The sequence below is a fragment of the Sus scrofa genome, chromosome 17, assembly GCF_000003025.6.
Source record: "Sus scrofa isolate TJ Tabasco breed Duroc chromosome 17, Sscrofa11.1, whole genome shotgun sequence".
NCBI lineage: Eukaryota > Metazoa > Chordata > Mammalia > Artiodactyla > Suidae > Sus > Sus scrofa.
The window spans coordinates 13511604-13529858 of NC_010459.5; the positions used below are offsets into that span (position 1 = coordinate 13511604).

At 41.0% G+C, this 18255-nt stretch overlaps 1 protein-coding gene across 1 annotated transcript in view; it reads right to left on the minus strand.

The window, feature by feature from the left end:
* Positions 1 to 18255, minus strand: part of LOC100155289 (ankyrin repeat domain-containing protein 26-like) — a 93374-nt gene that overhangs the window by 1287 nt on the left and 73832 nt on the right. The window contains 6 exon segments of the mRNA XM_021078249.1: positions 77 to 113; positions 7583 to 7645; positions 7647 to 7806; positions 9838 to 10055; positions 16740 to 16918; positions 16921 to 17740. Of these exon segments, the coding sequence (XP_020933908.1) occupies positions 77 to 113; positions 7583 to 7645; positions 7647 to 7806; positions 9838 to 10055; positions 16740 to 16918; positions 16921 to 17740 (1477 nt within the window).

Consider the following 18255-nt stretch of genomic DNA (forward strand, 5'->3'; position numbering starts at 1 on the left):
TGAGGTGCCATTTACTGTTTACAGTTGATTTTAGAAATCCTTATCTAAATTTAATTCATAAATGTTGAAAACATACCTTCTGCTAGTCCTCTGGTTAAATTTTCTTCCCACTCCTGGTAAATGTGAAATAAGTCAAATAGTATTTAAAATGTTTAGGTTAAGAGACAGTATCATATAAAAGACATATAGCTTATGAAATGTGGCCTATAAATAATACTTTTAGAGAGTTGATCTAACTTAGAGATTGCTCAAATAGAAAATTAGTCACATGAATAAAATAAATTCCCACTTATTTGGATTGTAGATAGTAGAGAACATACATACGTAATGCTATTAAGATTAATCTGATAAAAAGTAATATATATATTGGTCAACCGAATATACATAATTTCAGAGGATGCTGTTTGATCTTTCTGGTATCAGGGCATTTCAACAAATGCTTTACTTTGCAATTTTTAGGAAAACTGGCCTTTATAAAAGTTTAATTAAAGGAGTTTTCCTTAAAATGAGCTCTCCGTCCCTCTACTTTTATGGAACTAAGATTTTAAGGCATGCCCTATGTCAATTAAGAACTTGTCAACACAGATCTTAAATCCATAAAATGAAGTGCCATTTCTGTTGCAATGGCATGTGAAAACTCTACTGGCAAAAAAATAAATAAACATGAAAATAAAAATCTGCTTGAAGAAAGGAAGAAGAGGAGCTAAAACCAGTTTTCAAACTGGGTTTCGGACTCATGGCTTTCTAGAATTAGAAACAAGGAAAACAATACAGGATTCTTTGATTCTTTACCTGTAATTTTGTTTCATTCTAGAAATTAGGGCCAGTTTTCGGCAACATCAAATGATAGCTCTCTACTTCATTTTGTAATGTGTGGGAATATTTCAAACTATATTACAAGTGTCTCTACCTGGAGTGTCCTTTTTAAGGTTTTTCTTATGAAAGGCACTCTCTCACTAAACAGTGTCTAAAATAGTATCCTGAACCTAACACTGTGCTGATAGTGACAACATGACAGGCAACACCCTTGGTTTAGCTAACATAGGTTCCGATATTTTTAGAATGTTTTCCATAACATTTTTCTTACAACAGCATTACAGAGAGGCCGAATAAAATGAATAATGTGACAACTTACCTAGATAGATCTTGTGAAAGCCATAGCTTCTAACAGATAAAGGGAGAACACTTTATAGAAATAATTTTATATTACATTAATAGACACTATGCAAAAATGTAGATCACATTTATACAGGAGTTGAATTAGGGACAGACCAATGTAAGACTATGATCTTTTCCACCCAGAGCTCTTCCTAAATATGTACTTTGGAGACCTTGAGGTTGATATCTAGGGCAGGATGGTGTTCAGGTGAAGGAAGATGTTTGAAATCCAATGTTAGCAAAGAGAACACACCCACAATGTTCTTTAAATGTTTCCATTTAACAAAAACAAAGAAAGCTGAGAACATTAGATAGGAAGAGACTGTATCTGCAAGTTATAATTCTAAAGATTTTTAACTAGAAGGATTCCTTCCTAACCTGTAGTTTCCAAACAGTGTCCCACAGAAAAGGCATGGGGGCACTGCAGCATTGAGGGGCAAAGAAGTCTCATCTTCAGAGGCTCCTTCCCTCCTTTGGCTAAACAGCTCCATGCTTGTCTTTGTTCTGTATAATACAGTTTCATGCAAAAAAGTATATTCTTTTTTAAAAAGGAAGATTTTTTTCTTTGAAAAAACAAAGTTGAACATAAAAAAGTCATCAATTTACTCAGCCCGTAATTTGACAAAAGGTAACAAAGGCCCAGCGAGAATGCAGCTTGCCTGGGCTCACAAAGCCAAAGGCCTTCTTGCTCTGTCTAGAGTTGTATGCCAGCAACTTCATCAGATTAGGGCAAAACACACAGATTTTAAACAATAATTTAGAGAAAATAAATATGGAAGACTGTCATGTAGCTCAATAATATTTGAGGCACGAGACATGAAATGGTACCTTTCTGACTAAATTCTATGTTTTGAAGGCCCGAACAAGAATAAGTTATTAACCATAACCCCTATTATATGCAGTGAACATGCTCAATTTATGAATCACCGAGCTTCTGAAGCACAGGATAGAGGACTAGAAGGAGAAAAGCTTTAGCTGAATCAAGCTCACCAAAACTGAGATTCTTCCTTAAAAGAATACTTGTTTCCTCCAAGTCAAATTTGTCTCCCCAGAGTGAGTCAGCAAAGGAATTATCCACCTTGGGGCTTATTTATGGCAAGATTGAGAGCACAAAACAGATGTCTCTTGGCCACCTAGCATCCTTCGCTTCAATCGCTCATCTCTACCTGCTATGTATACAAGATAGAAGCTTAAGCCCAACTGTAATTGAAGTCAGTCAGAAATTACAGGTGGACTTCTTTTCCTTGGCCTCTGGTTTCCACATGAGGACTCACACCCCCTCAACCCTCTTTGGGAGAGGAGAGGAGATTTACCCAAAGTCTGAAGCTGCAAGAAGGAACTAAGGAATCCTTGTGTGGATCCGAATCTCTTCTTTGAAAACATGTGTCTGCCCAGAGCACTGTGAACTTGGGTCTCACATCTGCAGTAAGCAGCCTGCCCCCAGGACAGGTGTCAAGGTTTGCTTCCTCCGCTTAGGCCTCCAAGGGGAAGGGCCCAAGTGGGGATGAAGTATTCGGATGGCCACTGTGGCTGCGCATCAAAACTGCATCCTCCAATTCATCTGTACGTGTAGGCGATGAAGCTCCTTAGCTGATCTCCACCTGCCTGCCTGACTCCTTCCCACATTCTGTCCTCACAAAGAGAAGACAAGTGTCATTTGCCACCTACCCCACTACAGCTCCCACAAGGACGATGACCAGACAACACTCATAGAAATGTCTTCTTCTTCCCTGACTTTATAATTAATGTACAGTGTTCCAAACAACCCATACTCTCCCAACCCCCTTTGTTTTTTAGCTGCACCTGGGACATAAGGAAGTTCCTGGGTTATGGGTCAAATTTGAGCCGCATCTGCAACCTATCCTAGAGCTTATGGGATCCATAGAAATCCCAATCCCTATTTTATTTTATTTTAATTTATTTTATTTTGCTTTTTAGGGCTGCACCTGCAGCAAGCATACGGAGGTTCCCAGGCTAGGGATCGAATTAGAACTACAGCTGCCAGCCTACACCACAGCCACCAAAATGCATGATCTGAGCTGCATCTGCAACCTACACTTTGGCTAATGGCAATGGCAGATCCTTAACCCACTGAGCAAGGCCAGGGATCAAACCCAAAACCTCATGGTTCCTAGTCAGGTTTGTTGCTGCTGCTCCACAAGGGGAACTCCACCACCCCTATTTTAAAGCAGGGAGAAGTTGAAAGGACTATTTTAGAGAGATATATATTGGATCCAGTCACAATACAAAGGGCAGAAAGTACAAATGGGTGTTCATTCATTCAACCATATTGTATTACCATTAAGTGGTACTTGAGATGACAGGCTGGAAAATAATGTTGTCTTCTTTTAGAGACCAATTTGATAAATACATACACACCACACACCCACACACACACTCATTCCCAGAGTTCATATACTTTCAGTAATTATTGATACTTTTAAGTTAAACTTTGGTATCATTCTATTTTGAATGTTATAAAAGTAAATGCACCTAGGAAAATGTAGTAAAAATTAAGCCATTTCAGCCACTTCAATTCATTACCCAAGTGTAAATAGGGTACTGTGTGAAGGAAATGACACGTGTCAGTGTGTTAACATAAATACGTGTATTTTGCTGCACAGAAACGTACTGGGGAAGACTTTGTTGATCAAGGCACTGAAAAATGAAGTACAGAGGGGAAAAAAAAATAAGTGAACAATAACTGGAAGAATTTGCGTAATTACCCTCATCTTTCAAAGATAAAATGCCTCCTCCCTGGTCTATGTGGACAAAATGAATTGGGGACATGAGAGAGTGTGTGAGTCACAGAAATGAAACAATAACCTGGTTTACTGAACTCTGCTTCTGCCGTCTGAGAAACTAGTTTCATGCTGTTATCATTTGACCAGACTTAAAATTCAGAGTGGAAGGCACTGCCTGGGTGATTTCAACAGGAGGCTTATTTTGTTTATAAAGGAAATGGGACTCAATCTTCTGTTGAGACACAGTTTTGTGTCATGTTATAAGTTCGTCTTTAGGTTAGAAAGAGAAAGATAAGTACCATACGATAGCACTGGAATCTATCTGGAATCTAATATATGGGAGAAATGAATCTATCTATGGAAAAGAAAGAAACTCTTGGACATGGAGAACACACCTGTGGTTGCCAAGGAGGAGGGAATGGGAGTGGGATGGATGGGGAGTTTGGGGTTAGTTGATGCCAACTATTGCACCTGGAGTGGATAAGCAATGAGGTCCTGCTGTATTTAATTTTTCAGCTCCTTGATCAAAACCTACCCCTTTCTATCATTCTAGACAGTATATTAACACCTCTCAGAGGATTAGTCTTTTCCTACTAGAAATAATTACATCCCCAGCAATTCTAGAAGGCACATACTTTCTGTAACTCTTACTAAGAATTCTGTCAACAATACCTTTATAAGAACCCTTTCAATGCATCCTGCCCATAATGGTTATGTAGACAAGTTTTGCTTTGTTTACAATACCAAGGAACAAAAACCAAGCAGGAGGCCTAACTTTCCGAGACTTGAGGCAATACTAAAAAGCCACGCTAATGAAGACAGTGTGGTACTGGTACCAAAACAGACATACAGACCAAGGGAGCAGAATAGAGAACCTAGAAATAAACCCAGACTCCTACGGTCAATTAATCTTCAACAAAGGAGGCAAGAATATAAAATGGGAAAAAGACAGTCTTTTCAGCAAGAGGTGCTGGGGAAACTGGACAGCCGCATGTAAATCAATGAAACGAGAACACACCCTCACACCATGCACCAAAATAAACTCAAAATGGCTTAAAGGCTTAAATGTAAGACAAGACACCATCAAACTCCTGGAAGAGAACATAGGCAAAACATTCTCTGACATCAACCTTACAAATGATTTCTCAGGTCAGTCTCCCAAGGCAACAGAAATAAAAGCAAAAATAAACCAATGGGACCTAAGCAAACTGACAAGCTTTTGACCAGCCAAAGAAAGCATAAAAAAAAAATAAGATAAAACTTATAGAATGGGAGAAAATAGTTTCAAACGATGCAACTGACAAGGGCTTAATCTCTCAAATATAGAAACAACTTATACAATTCAACAGCAAGGGAGCCAACAACCCAATGGACAAATGGGCAAAAGACTTGACTAGACATTTCTCCAAAGAAGATATACAGGGTCAACAAGCCCATGAAAAAATGCTCCACGTCACAGTTTATTAGAGAAATGCAAATCAAAACTGCTACGAGGTACCACCTTGCGCCAGTCAGAATGGTCATCATTAACAAGTCCACAAATGACAAATGCTGGAGGGGGTGTGGAGAAAAGGGAACCCTCCTGCACTGTTGGTGGGAATGTCAGTTGTTGCCACCATTATGAAAAACAGTGTGGAGCTACCTTAGAAAACTAGACATAGAACTACCATATGACCCAGCAATCCCACTCTTGGGCAAAACTTTCCTTGAAAACGATACATGCACCCATGTGTTCACTGCAGCACTATTCACAATAGCCAAGACGTGGAAATAACCTAACTCTCCATCAGCATATGAGTGGATTAAGAAGCTGTGGTATATATGCACAATGGAAAACTACTCAGCCATAAGAAAGAACAAAATAATGCCATTTGCAGCACCACGGATGGGACTAGAGACTCTCATACTAAATGAAGTAAGTCAGAAAGAGACAGACAGATACCACATGATGTCACTTATATCTGGAATCTAATACTTGGCACAAATGAACCTTGCCACAGAAGAGAAAATCATGGACATGGAGAACGGCTTGTGGTTGCCGAGGGGGAGGGAGTGGGAACGTCTGGGAGTCTGGGTTAATAGATGGAAACTCTTGCCTTTGGAATGGATCAGCAATGAGATCCCACTATATAGCACTGGGAACTATGCCTGGTCACCTATGATGGAGCGTGATCATGGGAGTAAAAAGAATGTATACATATATGGGTGACTGGGTCACCTTGCTGTACAGTAGAAAATGGACAGAACACTGTAAAGCAGCTAGAATGGACAAAAATAAAAAGAAAATAATAAAAATGTGCTTTGCTTGGCTACATATTTAGAAATGTTCTACAATTGTTCAGGAAGACATTTTATAGAAGTTGCAATAAAGATGATATAAGTAAAATAGCAAGTAAGAGTGTATCCCTCATGTAAGAAAATGACAAAAGCTTTAACTTAAACAGAAATGAAGGAGTTCCCGCTTTGGTGCACTGGGATGGGTGGCATCTCTGCAACATCAGGATGCAGGTTCAATCCCCAGACCCCACAGAGATTTATAGGATCCGCACTGCCGTAGCTGTGGTGTAGCTATGGTGTGGCTCAGACCTGAACCCTGGCCCAGAAACTCTATATGCTGCAGGGTAGCCACAAAAGAAAAGAAAATACAGATGTGAACCTTTTATTTTATTGTACTTTTATGGCTGCGCCAGAGGCACATGGATATTTCAAGGCTAAGGGTTGAATCAGAGCCAAAGCTGAGGCCTACACTGCAATCAGGGTAATACCTGATCCAAGTCACCTCTGTGACCTATGCCACAACTGGGGGCGATACTTAATCCTTAATGAGCAAGGCCAGGGGTGGAAACTGCGTCCTCACAGACACCGTGGCAGGTTCACAACCCACTGAGACACAATGGGAACTAAGTCTTGTTATTCAGTGTTACAAGTTTTTTTGATTCTTAAAAGGGTTTATCTTAGCTTCCTTTAAGTAAAACACATCCGTATGTGCTTAAGTGTTTGGATGCCAATCATTCACTAACGTTTAGGGGTAGAAAAACGAGTGCAACAAACTCGAAAATGATGAACTATGGCCAAACTGAAATCAATTAGAAAATATCCCAAACATCTAAAAGAAAAGTATTTCTTTGGTTATTAGGCAACAATATTTAATTTCTAAAATGGAAATTAAGGAGTTCCTGCTGTGGCCCAGTGGTAATGATCCTGACTAGCAGCTATGAGGAAGGGCTTTTGAGCCCTGGCCTCCCTCAGTGCCTCAGGGATCCAGTCTTGCAGGGCGTTGTGACAGGTCACAGATGCACCTTGGATCCTGCATTGTTGTGGCTGTGACAAAAGCCATCGGTTGTAGCTCTAAATGGACCCCTAGCCTGGGAACTTCCAGATGCTGCACATGCTGCCCTAAAAAGAAAAAAAAAAGTTATTTTAATGCAAGTTCTCAAGACATTTAAAATTTGTCAGTTACATTCAATGAAATAAAGTTAATGATAGGTGTATCTCTTCAAAATGAGAAATCCAGGGACTTAAAAAAATTACAAAACATGTCTCCTTTCTTGATTAGCACCAATAACATGGCTTTTCCTTAGTGTGGAAAAGTCAAATAAACAACTCACCATTCCACCACTTAAAAACAAGAATTACATCAGAAATATGAAACCCGAGAAAGAAAGGATAATGTAACTAACCTTGGTCAAGAAAGCATCGATGCTGTTATTTGGAGGATGTGAACGTGCGGTAGAAATCACTTGAGTTTTCTCTTGGAGTAAGATTTCCACCAAACACTGAACTGTTATGAAGATTTCCAGCACGAGGTGGCTCCAGGACTGGTCTTGTAGTCAAAGCTTGAGGTCTATTTAGCTCTCTCACCACCTGAAGTTGAGCGGTGGTCTCAGCCAGCCTCTCTTCGGTCCTGTGAAGATTGTAAAATGCGTATTTCATTCATTTCATTTTTTCTAAATGATTCCTAAATGATATTCACTGAACTGTGTCTTAGCACTGAAAAGTGTATCAGAGCAGAAGTACATATGTGCCTAAGACATTTTTTTTGAGGGGGGGGGCACCCTGGCCAGGAACTGAACCAGCGCCACAGTCAGGACCCAGACACTGCATTGACAATGCAGAATCCTTAAGCCACCGTGACATCAAGAGATCCCCTGCCCCTAAGGGATTCTTAACCGACAAGTAATTCAAAGTCAGGAGAGGAGAGAAAGGATGTCAGTGATGGAGGTGGCTTAATGGGTGACACGTGCTGCCTTCTGGAATGCCTGCACTTAGACAAACTTCTCTTAAGTAAACAAATATAGGGAGAAAAAATAAACCATCCCTCAAAGACATGGTCAACGTCTGTGTTCACCACCACTGTATACACATTTCATTCATGACTTTGGAGAAATGAAGCACGTGGCCCAGAGGAAGGATTTAGAGCAACAAACCTCAAGGGGAGGATGCCCTAGTGGAGTCGGTTGATCCCAAAGACCTGAAACAGCTGCAGAGGAAGCTAAGCATACCCCCTGCTTCTTGAAAGTAGATCTTACTTCGCTTTTATGAAAGGGTTACATCAGTATGTTTTTGATAACTGAAAAACAATCTGAACAGGATTTCTAATGTTATGGAACAAAGGCCAAAAGCCAAAGCAGCAGTCAGTGTGCATTTTACAGAGTCATCTCAGAGGCACCACACCCCAAGCAGGGAGAACAGGCCCACCCACCAAGCTCTTCCCCCAGGAAGTACATTCAGCATCTCAGCATCAAGCCCCTGAGGCTTTGAACTGTCCTGGGAGCACCTGTGCTTTCTTGATGCTTATTTATTTTAGGCACCCACTAGCAAGATATGTCCTCCGTTCACTGCTTCTTTGCGTTATGTCATTTGGGTTTTACAAGAGATTTCATGGGGGAATTCCCATAGTGGCTCAGTGGGAATGAACCTGACTAGTACCCATGAGGATGGGGGTTCCATCCCTGGCCTTGTTCAGTGGGTTCAGTTTCTGGCATTGCCGTGGGCTCTGGTGTATATCCCAGATGTGGATCGGCTCCTGCATTGCTCTGGTTGTGGTGTAGGCTGGCAGCTCCAGTTCTGATTTGACCCCAAGCCCAGGAACTTCCCTATACTGTAAATAACAGCCCTGAAAAGCAAACAAACAAAAACAAACAAACAAACAAAAACAAACATAGGCACCCACTGCTTTTGGATGTGGGGAATCCTGTAGCTTCTAACAGTATTTACCAAAGACCTGCAGGTGAGATCTGCCCTTTCCGTGTTCCGCACATGCCCCCAGGCAGGACGCTGTTTTATGTTCAGCCACCAAGTGAAGTATGCTGCCCTTCACCCCTACATTAACGTTCCCCTATTTCACAAGCCTACCTTTGTATAGAGCAGAAAACTTAACAGCATACATCAGAGTTTGCCTCAGGGTGCTATCCAGTGATGGTACTGAACATCAGAATCAAGAAGCTAAATTTACCAAAAGCTAGAATGTGACCTTTTCGGTTGAAGGGGTCATCTTCCAAAAAATAGTTCAACGTGTTGATGTCGCTATTTAGAGTAATTCCAAAAGGAAAATTTATAATAATATTGCTGTCTAAATTGCAAAGCTGGAGTTTCCGTTGTGGCACAGTGGTTAGCGAATCCAACTAGGAACCAGAGTGACTCAGACTAGGAACCATGAGGTTGCGGGTTCGGTCCCTGGCCTTGCTCAGTGGGTTAAGGGTCTGGCATTGCTGTGAGCTGTGGTGTAGGTTGCAGATGCGGCTCGGATCCCACGTTGCTGTGGCTCTGGCGTAGGCCGGCGGCCATAGCTCCAATTAGACCCCTAGCCTGGGAACCTCCATATGCCACGGGAGCAGCCCTAGAAAAGGCAAAAAAATTTAAAAATTAAAAAAATAAATAAATAAATTGCAAAGCTTCAAAACCCCTTAACTTCTGACTCTAGGTTTTAACTTACTTGTTTAGTTTATTGTCCAATGACATTCTAACTTTTACTTCTTCTAGGTAGATTTGCTTATACATTTTCAATTCTGTTTCCTTAGCATAGTCTGTACAAGTTTTCACTGTGGAGAGTTCAGATTCAAGATCTCTAGGTCTGAGTTCCATTTCACTTTTCATTGGAACAGATTTGTTTTCCCATAACTTCACTAAGGTTTCTTGAGATGTTGATTGTTTCTAAAGCAAATGAAAATAATACATTGTAAAAATAACTGTAAGCTAGTAATTCTGGTATATTTGCTCCCTTTAATTTGGAGTCAGTGTTTCAGACAGCAACTGTAAATATGGCCAAAAAAAGCTGAACCTTAAAATATTTATCATCAATGTCAACTGAATTAATCAAAATTGAATCATTCTTATATTAGTACTCATGTAATCTGAAAATATAAAGAATCATAGGATCAATTTTCATTTTAAAAAATTGAAAAATACAATTTGGCATTGTCCTCCCTCACTTTCCATCACAAAAGGCTGGATAGAATTCCTTCTGCTATGCAGCCAGAATAATGTGAGAAAATGTATGTGTGTGTGTGTGCGTGTGTACATATATATATATACACACACATAAAATGTATATAAATACACATATTATATATATATACACACACACACACAGGACGTGTGCTATGCAACAGATGAAAGCAAAATTGATGAGAAGGATAATTCAACAAAAAAAGATTATTAAGTATAAAGAAACTAGGTTCACTGGGTTCAAATATCTGTATCCCATTGATAGCACCTCCACATGTCCACCTGTCAAGCAAAACTAAAATAGAGAAATGGCTTCTGGGCTAAGAGCACATCTAGGGTGCTCCCAGGAACACATGACCTAAAGATGAAGCCAAGTCTGTAAAACACTTTATTAAGACCTTGGAAGATTGAAGGTCTACCTCAAATTCCTTCTTTTAGGATCTTAAAAGCATAAGCATTTGAAAGGTATCTTCTCGTGACAACTTCACAGGAAGCCCAAGGTGAAGAGTTATCTCAAAAAGATTCTTGTGACGGTAGCTTTTTTGAAGGAATGAACCCCAATAAAATTCACAGGAAACTCAAAGTTATAAAGAGAGCTGTGGAAACAAAAACACTGCTACCACAGTTGGACTAAAAGAGACCAAGACCTTACAAAATGTGAAGAGGACTTCAAAAGGTTTTCCTTAGCAATTCTACGCGGAGGAAGTTGCCTGCGAAAACTACTTAGCTACAAACCCAGGTCACTGCTCATGAAAAGGACAGAACTAAGAGCCCAGAGGGTAGAGCAAAGGAGAATCGCTCCCAAGTCCTAATCAAAGAGCAGGTACCAGGCTGTATTTCAGAACTGCTGTAGTCCACTGTGCCTCTCCGTTTCCATTTCGTAATGGGAGAGCCTTGAGCAGCTTACCAGAATGTTGGGTGTGGGGGTGGTAGATAACGTGACCCTTTAGTTCCCAAGTCTTCATGGTGAGAGGACTGCACTCAAGGGGATAAACTCTAGAAACCACACCAAGTTGACTCATCCCTCTCTGTACCTGATGAAGATGGTAAAATCTGGGACTTGAGCCTGAGCCTGACACACTAACGGTTGAGACTCATGGGAGAACTGGTAAGGTTCAGTGTATTTTCACGTGGATGGAATATGAAACATTGTGACCAGCGAGTAGATAACGCTGGTTTCTGAATGTAAACATAAGTTTTAGAAAATTCATCTCCTAAAAATGGTGGGACACGGGGTAACCTTAGTCACTTGCTCCTAATGAACACAATACGGTGGAAGTGATGTTTTGTGAACTGCAAGGCTACGTTAGAAAAGACAGTACAGGAGTTCCCGTCATGGCGCAGTGGTTAACGAATCCGACTAGGAACCATGAGGTTGCGGGTTCGGTCCCTGGCCTTGCTTGTGGGTTAACGATCCGGCGTTGCCGTGAGCTGTGGTGTAGGTTGCAGACGCGGCTCGGATCCCGCGTTGCTGTAGCTCTGGCGTAGGCCGGTGGCTACAGCTCCAATTCAACCCCTAGCCTGGGAACCTCCATATGCCGTGGGAGCGGCCCAAGAAATAGCAACAACAACAACAAAAGACAAAAAAAAAAAAAAAAAAAAAAAAGAAAAGACAGTACAGCTTCCGCCTGGACCTTAAACTTTGGATCCCAGATCCCTGTTGTGAGGAAGCTTAGGCCACAGAGAGAGGCCAGGCGTTCAGGGCAGTTGTTCCACCTGCCTGCCCAACCAAAGGTCCAGACAGCCACCAGAACCAACAATCAGCATGTGAGGGAACAGACCTTCGAGTGATTCTAGCCCCCAGATGAAGCTGAGGGGAACACAGACCTGCTGTCCTGGCCACATTCTTCCCAAATGTAGATTGTGAACAAAATACACATTGTTCCTTTAAACCACTGCACTTTGGAGAGTTTCTCAGGGAAATACAGATAAACAGGAACGTGGATTAAAAAAAAAGATCAGAAGATATGTAACATAAATACAGTAGAGACTGGTCTCCTGTAACCTGGAATCTAAGAAGTGCTGCAACTGATTTCTTAATGACAAACTCTGCTGAAGAGAAGAAGATAACTAGAAGAAACACCTAAGAACTACTGAGGAAGAAGTGTGTTTAGCGTTCCCTTCAATTAAATTTCTTACAAACAGGCAGGGATGCCACCTTAAAATTCCCCCTCATGGTTGAGGATAAGGAAGACTGGTATGCAAGGAGACACATGATTTGAAGTAAGCAACTGCGAAACAAGTAGAAATAGTCCATTGAATAGCCAGAATCAATTAACTGAAATTCTAGAGATAGGCAGCTTTGAGTATTTAATAATCTAGTACTCAATCCTCAGTTCCCTTTCCTCAGAGAGGAAATAGAACCCTGTGGAAGCATTTTTAATTTTCTCAGTAGTAAAACAAATGGAGAGTCCTCTGGCCGTCTCTAAGGGCAGTACAGTCTTCCCTTTACTTTCCTCAAGGCTCGTCTGTACGGGGAGGTAAAATGCTCTCATCTTAGGTGGTACCACAGTGCTTCTCCATATCACACAGATAGGCTGTGAAACTGTGAAGTACAAACTGCTCATTTATTGTCTGTCTCTGATAAACTGGTTGAATATTACCTGTTGTGGTGGTGGTGGTGGTGGTGTTTGGGCCTCCCCTGTGACATGGGGAATTTTCTGGGCCTGGGATTCAGCCTGTGACAGAGCAGCAACCTCGGGTGCTTAAACTGCTGCACCACAATGGAATTCTGAATATTACCTGACTTTCAACAGCTGCACCCTTGATAATTTTTCTTTGGATGGCATGAAATATTTATTCCATTAATTACATATTACGCTATAAAGAATAGCTCTGCATCTCTTTCTCTTTAGGTAAAAGGAGGTAGATTCAACGGGCTGTGGATTCTGAGAGCAGGATCTATGCCAAGAACAAGGTCAGAACAGTGTTTTACACAAGAACCAAATCAAGAGATGATTTCATTGTGAATTGCAAGATGCTGGATTAAAGAGATTTCCCAAGGGGAAAGCTGACAGCCCAGAGTTAATCTTCTCCTCTTAACTGGTGAAGTTTATGGATGAGTCTGTGAATTCTAATAGGTATACATAATGAAGTATATAGTAGACTGAGGCAGCAGATCCTGTGACTAGGATTTGATGAAAACTGGGGTAAAGTGGGAGGCTCTGGGTGAGAGAATAAATGTTTGAATGGAGGGGCAAAAAGAAATGGAATTTATCTTTGTAAGCCTACTTCCCATCACGTCACAGTGTGAGCAGCATAGAAGCTGGTCATAGTTCCTTTCAAAGCAGAAAATCTCCACAGATGTGTTTAAAGGCATTCCACTACTCTTTTTATTGCTACAGAAAACAACTGGGAACCTGAAGGATGACCAAAAGAGTTCTCATAAAATGTGAGTTAGCACTGGCACATACTGATTAATGCATTACCACTAAGGCTCTAAAAAGGAACCGTCATGGAATTCCTGTCGTGGCGCAGTGGTTAACGAATCTGACTAGGAACCATGAGGTTGCGGGTTCGGTCCCTGCCCTTGCTCAGTGGGTTACAGATCTGGCGTTGCCGTGAGCTGTGGTGTAGGTCGCAGACGCGGCTCAGATCCCGCGTTGCTGTGGCTCTGGCGTAGGCCGGTGGCTACAGCTCCGATTGGACCCCTAGCCTGGGAACCTCCATATGCCGCGGGAGCGGCCCAAGAAATAGCAAAAAGACAAAAAAAAAAAAAAAAAAAAAAAAAAAGGAACCGTCATGTTTAGTGTCAATTGACTATCAGTAAGAGTGACAAAAGAATTTGATTTTAACAAATGATAGTGGGACAAATGTATGCTGACACACAAAAGAAGACAATGAAACCTCTACCTCATCCCATATGTAAAAATTAACTCAAAATGAAGAGCTGCATCTGCAGAATTCTTTAGGGGAAAACATAGGTGTGTTATTTGCATGACTGGATTTGAGAATTGTTCCTTAGATATGACACCAATAAACAAAAAAGAGATTATTTTCAAGTCATAAATATTAAAAGCTTCTGGGCTTCAAAAGATACCGTGAAAAAAGTGAACAGGTGAGGAACAGGGGAGAAAACATCTGACAGTCCTGAATCTGGGAAACACAGCTGTATTTAGGAAACAAAAAGAACTTTTACACTTCGTTAAAAAACCGGCAAAAAATGTGCACAGACAGTTCTTCAAAGAAGATACACAAATGGGTCATAAGCTTGTGACTAGCCCCTCAACCTTATGAGTCATCAGAAAAATGCAAATCAAAACCACAATGAGATGCCACTTCACACCGACTACGATGGCTGGAATAAAAAAGATGGGGAATGCTAAGTATTGACAGGCATGTATTGAATTGAAATGCTGACACACTTTGGATAAAAATGTAAAATGGTGAAGCCACTCTGGAAAAACATTATGGCTGTTTATCAAAAGGTGAAAGGGAGTTATCATGTGATATAGCAATTCCGGTCCTAAGCATATTCCCCAAAGAAATGAACACATATATTTACACCAGAACCTGGATGTAAATGTTCACAGCAGTATTATCAACAATAGTCAAAAAGTAATAACAACCCAAAGGTCCATCAGCTGATGATTGGATGGATAAAAAGTGGTATGTCCATACCATGGAATAACATGCAGCAATGAAAAGAAATGAAGTGCATGCTACAAAACAGATGTACCTCGGAAACATGCTAAATGAAAGAAGGCAGCCACAAAAGACCCCACATTGTGATTCTATTCATGTGAAATGTCCAGAAAAGGCAAATCCCTGTGTAGAGACCAGGAGAAGACTTGTGCTTCCCCAGGCCTGGGAAGAGAGGGGAATGGGAAACGTCAGGATGGCAAAGAGGTAGAGGGTTTCTTTTGAGGCTGATGAACATGTTCTAAAATTGGCTGTGGTGATAACTGAATAACCCTTGGAATATACTGAATGTCCCTGGATTGTACAACTTAAATGAATGGCTTCTATTTCAATAAAGCTGTCACTAAAAAACAGCTGATGTTTTGGGGTCAGTAATGGTGTGCTGTTCAACTTCAGGTCACAGGCCAGGGTTCAAGACATAAGAGAGTCAACAGTCTGCCCTCTGGAATAGGAAAAAGCGACCTTTTCTACTTGTACTCAATTTAACAATTAATAGGAAAAGCTGTGTTTCAGGACTCAACACATTGAGGGATTTATATTTCCCCAAATTAAGTGATTTTTTTGGGTCTACTGCCCCCGCCCCCGCCCCAAGAAACCCAAAGAAATAGGAAAAAATAGGTGTATAGGTCGAATGAGTAACGGTAAATTCCACTCTGTGTAACATCTTCCTTCCTTTTTCTTAGAGGCTCCAACTACCTTCCGATTTCCCACTGTAAATCAACTCTACCTCACTATAATTAAAAATGAAACCAAACCCAGAGTTCCTCACACATTCAATCCCATGCTCAAGTCCTTCCAGCGGATTCCTCACTCAGAATAAAAATGAGGCCATGCCCATGGCCTCCAGGGCCCTTGATAACCTGGCCTCCACCTGCCTCCCTGACCGCAGCCCCTGCTGCCCCCCCCCACCCACTCCACGAAGGCTCCTCATGAATCCTGCCATCTCGCATTAGGCTGAAAATGGGACTCCAATGCCAAACTAATCAATCAGAGAGCTACAGTTCAATCTGGGTTGGACAAACTCATATCAAATAAGAGCAGCTCAGGCGTGAAATGAGAATGAGGAACCAGTCACTCGTAAAAATGGCCAAAGTAAATTATAAGTAGCAGTGGGAAGATTAAGTCAAATGCAGGTCTGCCAAAACTCACCCCATGGGTGCCAGATTATGGTTTGATGAAAAGGAGATGCCTTTAAAGAGTTGAGACGCCATAAGAATACATGATTTGAGATTGAAATATTTCCAAACTTACATCAAATGGACATGAATAACAATAACACTGTACCAATGAGAAAGGTCTGAAAAGCTACTGAAGGAAAAGAACTATGAGACACAGCACTCATACATGAGTCCCTCTGGGAAATCTTGATGGGCTGGCAAGGTCATCCACACAACCGAATCTTAATATCAAATACTCATCTGAGGTATGAGCATTTCACTTATCTTCTCCATCATGCTCTCACAATGTGGTGACACAGAGACAGAAATTATCGTCTTGGCACCGTAACAGTACATCGTTAACAAAGGTCTATATCTACGAACAATTTATAACATCATCTCTTACAACTGCATAGGTGACACAATGTCTTGACCCAAAGCCAAGCACCTCTCAGGTCTAATTTTTGTTTGCTGATTACAAAGGAGGCTTTCAGGCTGACTGATAGCATATACATATACATATAGATATACAGACATATAGATATCAGTTTTGACATTCAACTAGATTCCGTTGTGGTCACCGTAAATGTTACTCTGAACTTCCCTTCAGCAAGTCTGAGAATCCCTTCTCTTTCTGGATACTTACTGCTCTCTGTGTTTTCACATTTTCAGCCTGAGACAGCCTCTCCTTGAGAAGATCCACCTCATTGGTTAACTTCTTAAGGCTTTCCTCCAGCATCAGACTTTCCTTTTCCCTTTGGTCTTGAAGGTCTTCAGGATATCCTGAAACCGTTCTTGGCTACCCATTACCATCTTCTCTTTGCTCTCGATTTTGCTTTTTGCATCATCCAGCTGTTCTTGCAGCAACAGGTTTACACTCTCTAGTTGGGCTAATCTCTCCTCCAAGCGCTCCTGCTTGCCCATGTATTCCTTCACTTTGCCGTGTTCACATAGACATGGGTCTTCACTTTCCTTCTTCTGACACTGTGCTTGGCTCAGTTCTCTCTGTACCTGCTCTAACAGCAAAGAGTTTTCTCTGAGAGCATCTCTCGTGTGATGCATCTCAATGTCTAGGCTACTGAATTTACGCTGGGTTTCAGACAATTGCTGCAAAAGTAGCTTGTTGTGATCTTTCAGGTTAGACATCTCCAAATTCATTTTGTCCTGTAAGCATAGCCACTCACCTCTTGCTCTCTGAAAGGTGAGTTCCAGGTCTCTTTTTGCTGTCTGACTTTGCTCATGATCACTCATGGCAGTAGTCAGCTTGGAACAATATAACGCAACATCTGTTTCCAGGCTTTCTGTCTTTTGTTCTTCCTTCTTCAGTTTAGACTTCAGCCTTGTATTCTCAGCTGTCAGATCATGAAGCTGTCCACTGTATGTCTGTGTCAATTTTTCCTCATTAAGTTTTATTGCCTTTTGAAGTTCATCATTCTTTTGTTTTACAATTTCAATGTCCTCTAAATATTTCCTTTCCTTTTCCAGGTTCTCATTTTTTATTGTGTCTATTTCTCGTTTTAACGTGGCAATCTCATCCTGTATCATGAGATTTTCATGTAACAGATTTGTTGCTTTTTCGTGACTATCAGAAACCTAAGTAAAAGCAAAGGAGATTTTTAGCCTGTACGCAATAAACTGACCCATGCTTTCCTCTGAAATGAAACACTAGTCTATGTGTTTATACAATGAGAAGACTGCAGTGAGTGGAAACCCAACTGGACAGAAATAAAGCTTGGATACATCTCTCAGACTTTCCACAAGCAGGAATCCCTTGAAGTTCAAAAACTGAATGGAAGATAAGGAATCCATGAAAAGGAAAAAGGAAACCAAACCACAAGAGAATTTTTAAAATGCTCAGGATTAGAAAGGACTTTCTCCGAATTACAAGAAGCCCAGAAGGCATCTAATAAAAAAGGAATGAATCTAACTCCACTTACGCATGGCTTCTGCTGTCTAATGTGTCCAGCCACCCCACAGGAAGAGCCTTTTCTCTGTACATGCATTGAACAGACCGAATTTCCTAAAATGTTTTCTTCTCTCCAGAGAATAATAGTTCATAAATATTTAAACTTCCTAACATGTTTTACAGTCAGTTACAAGAATTACAC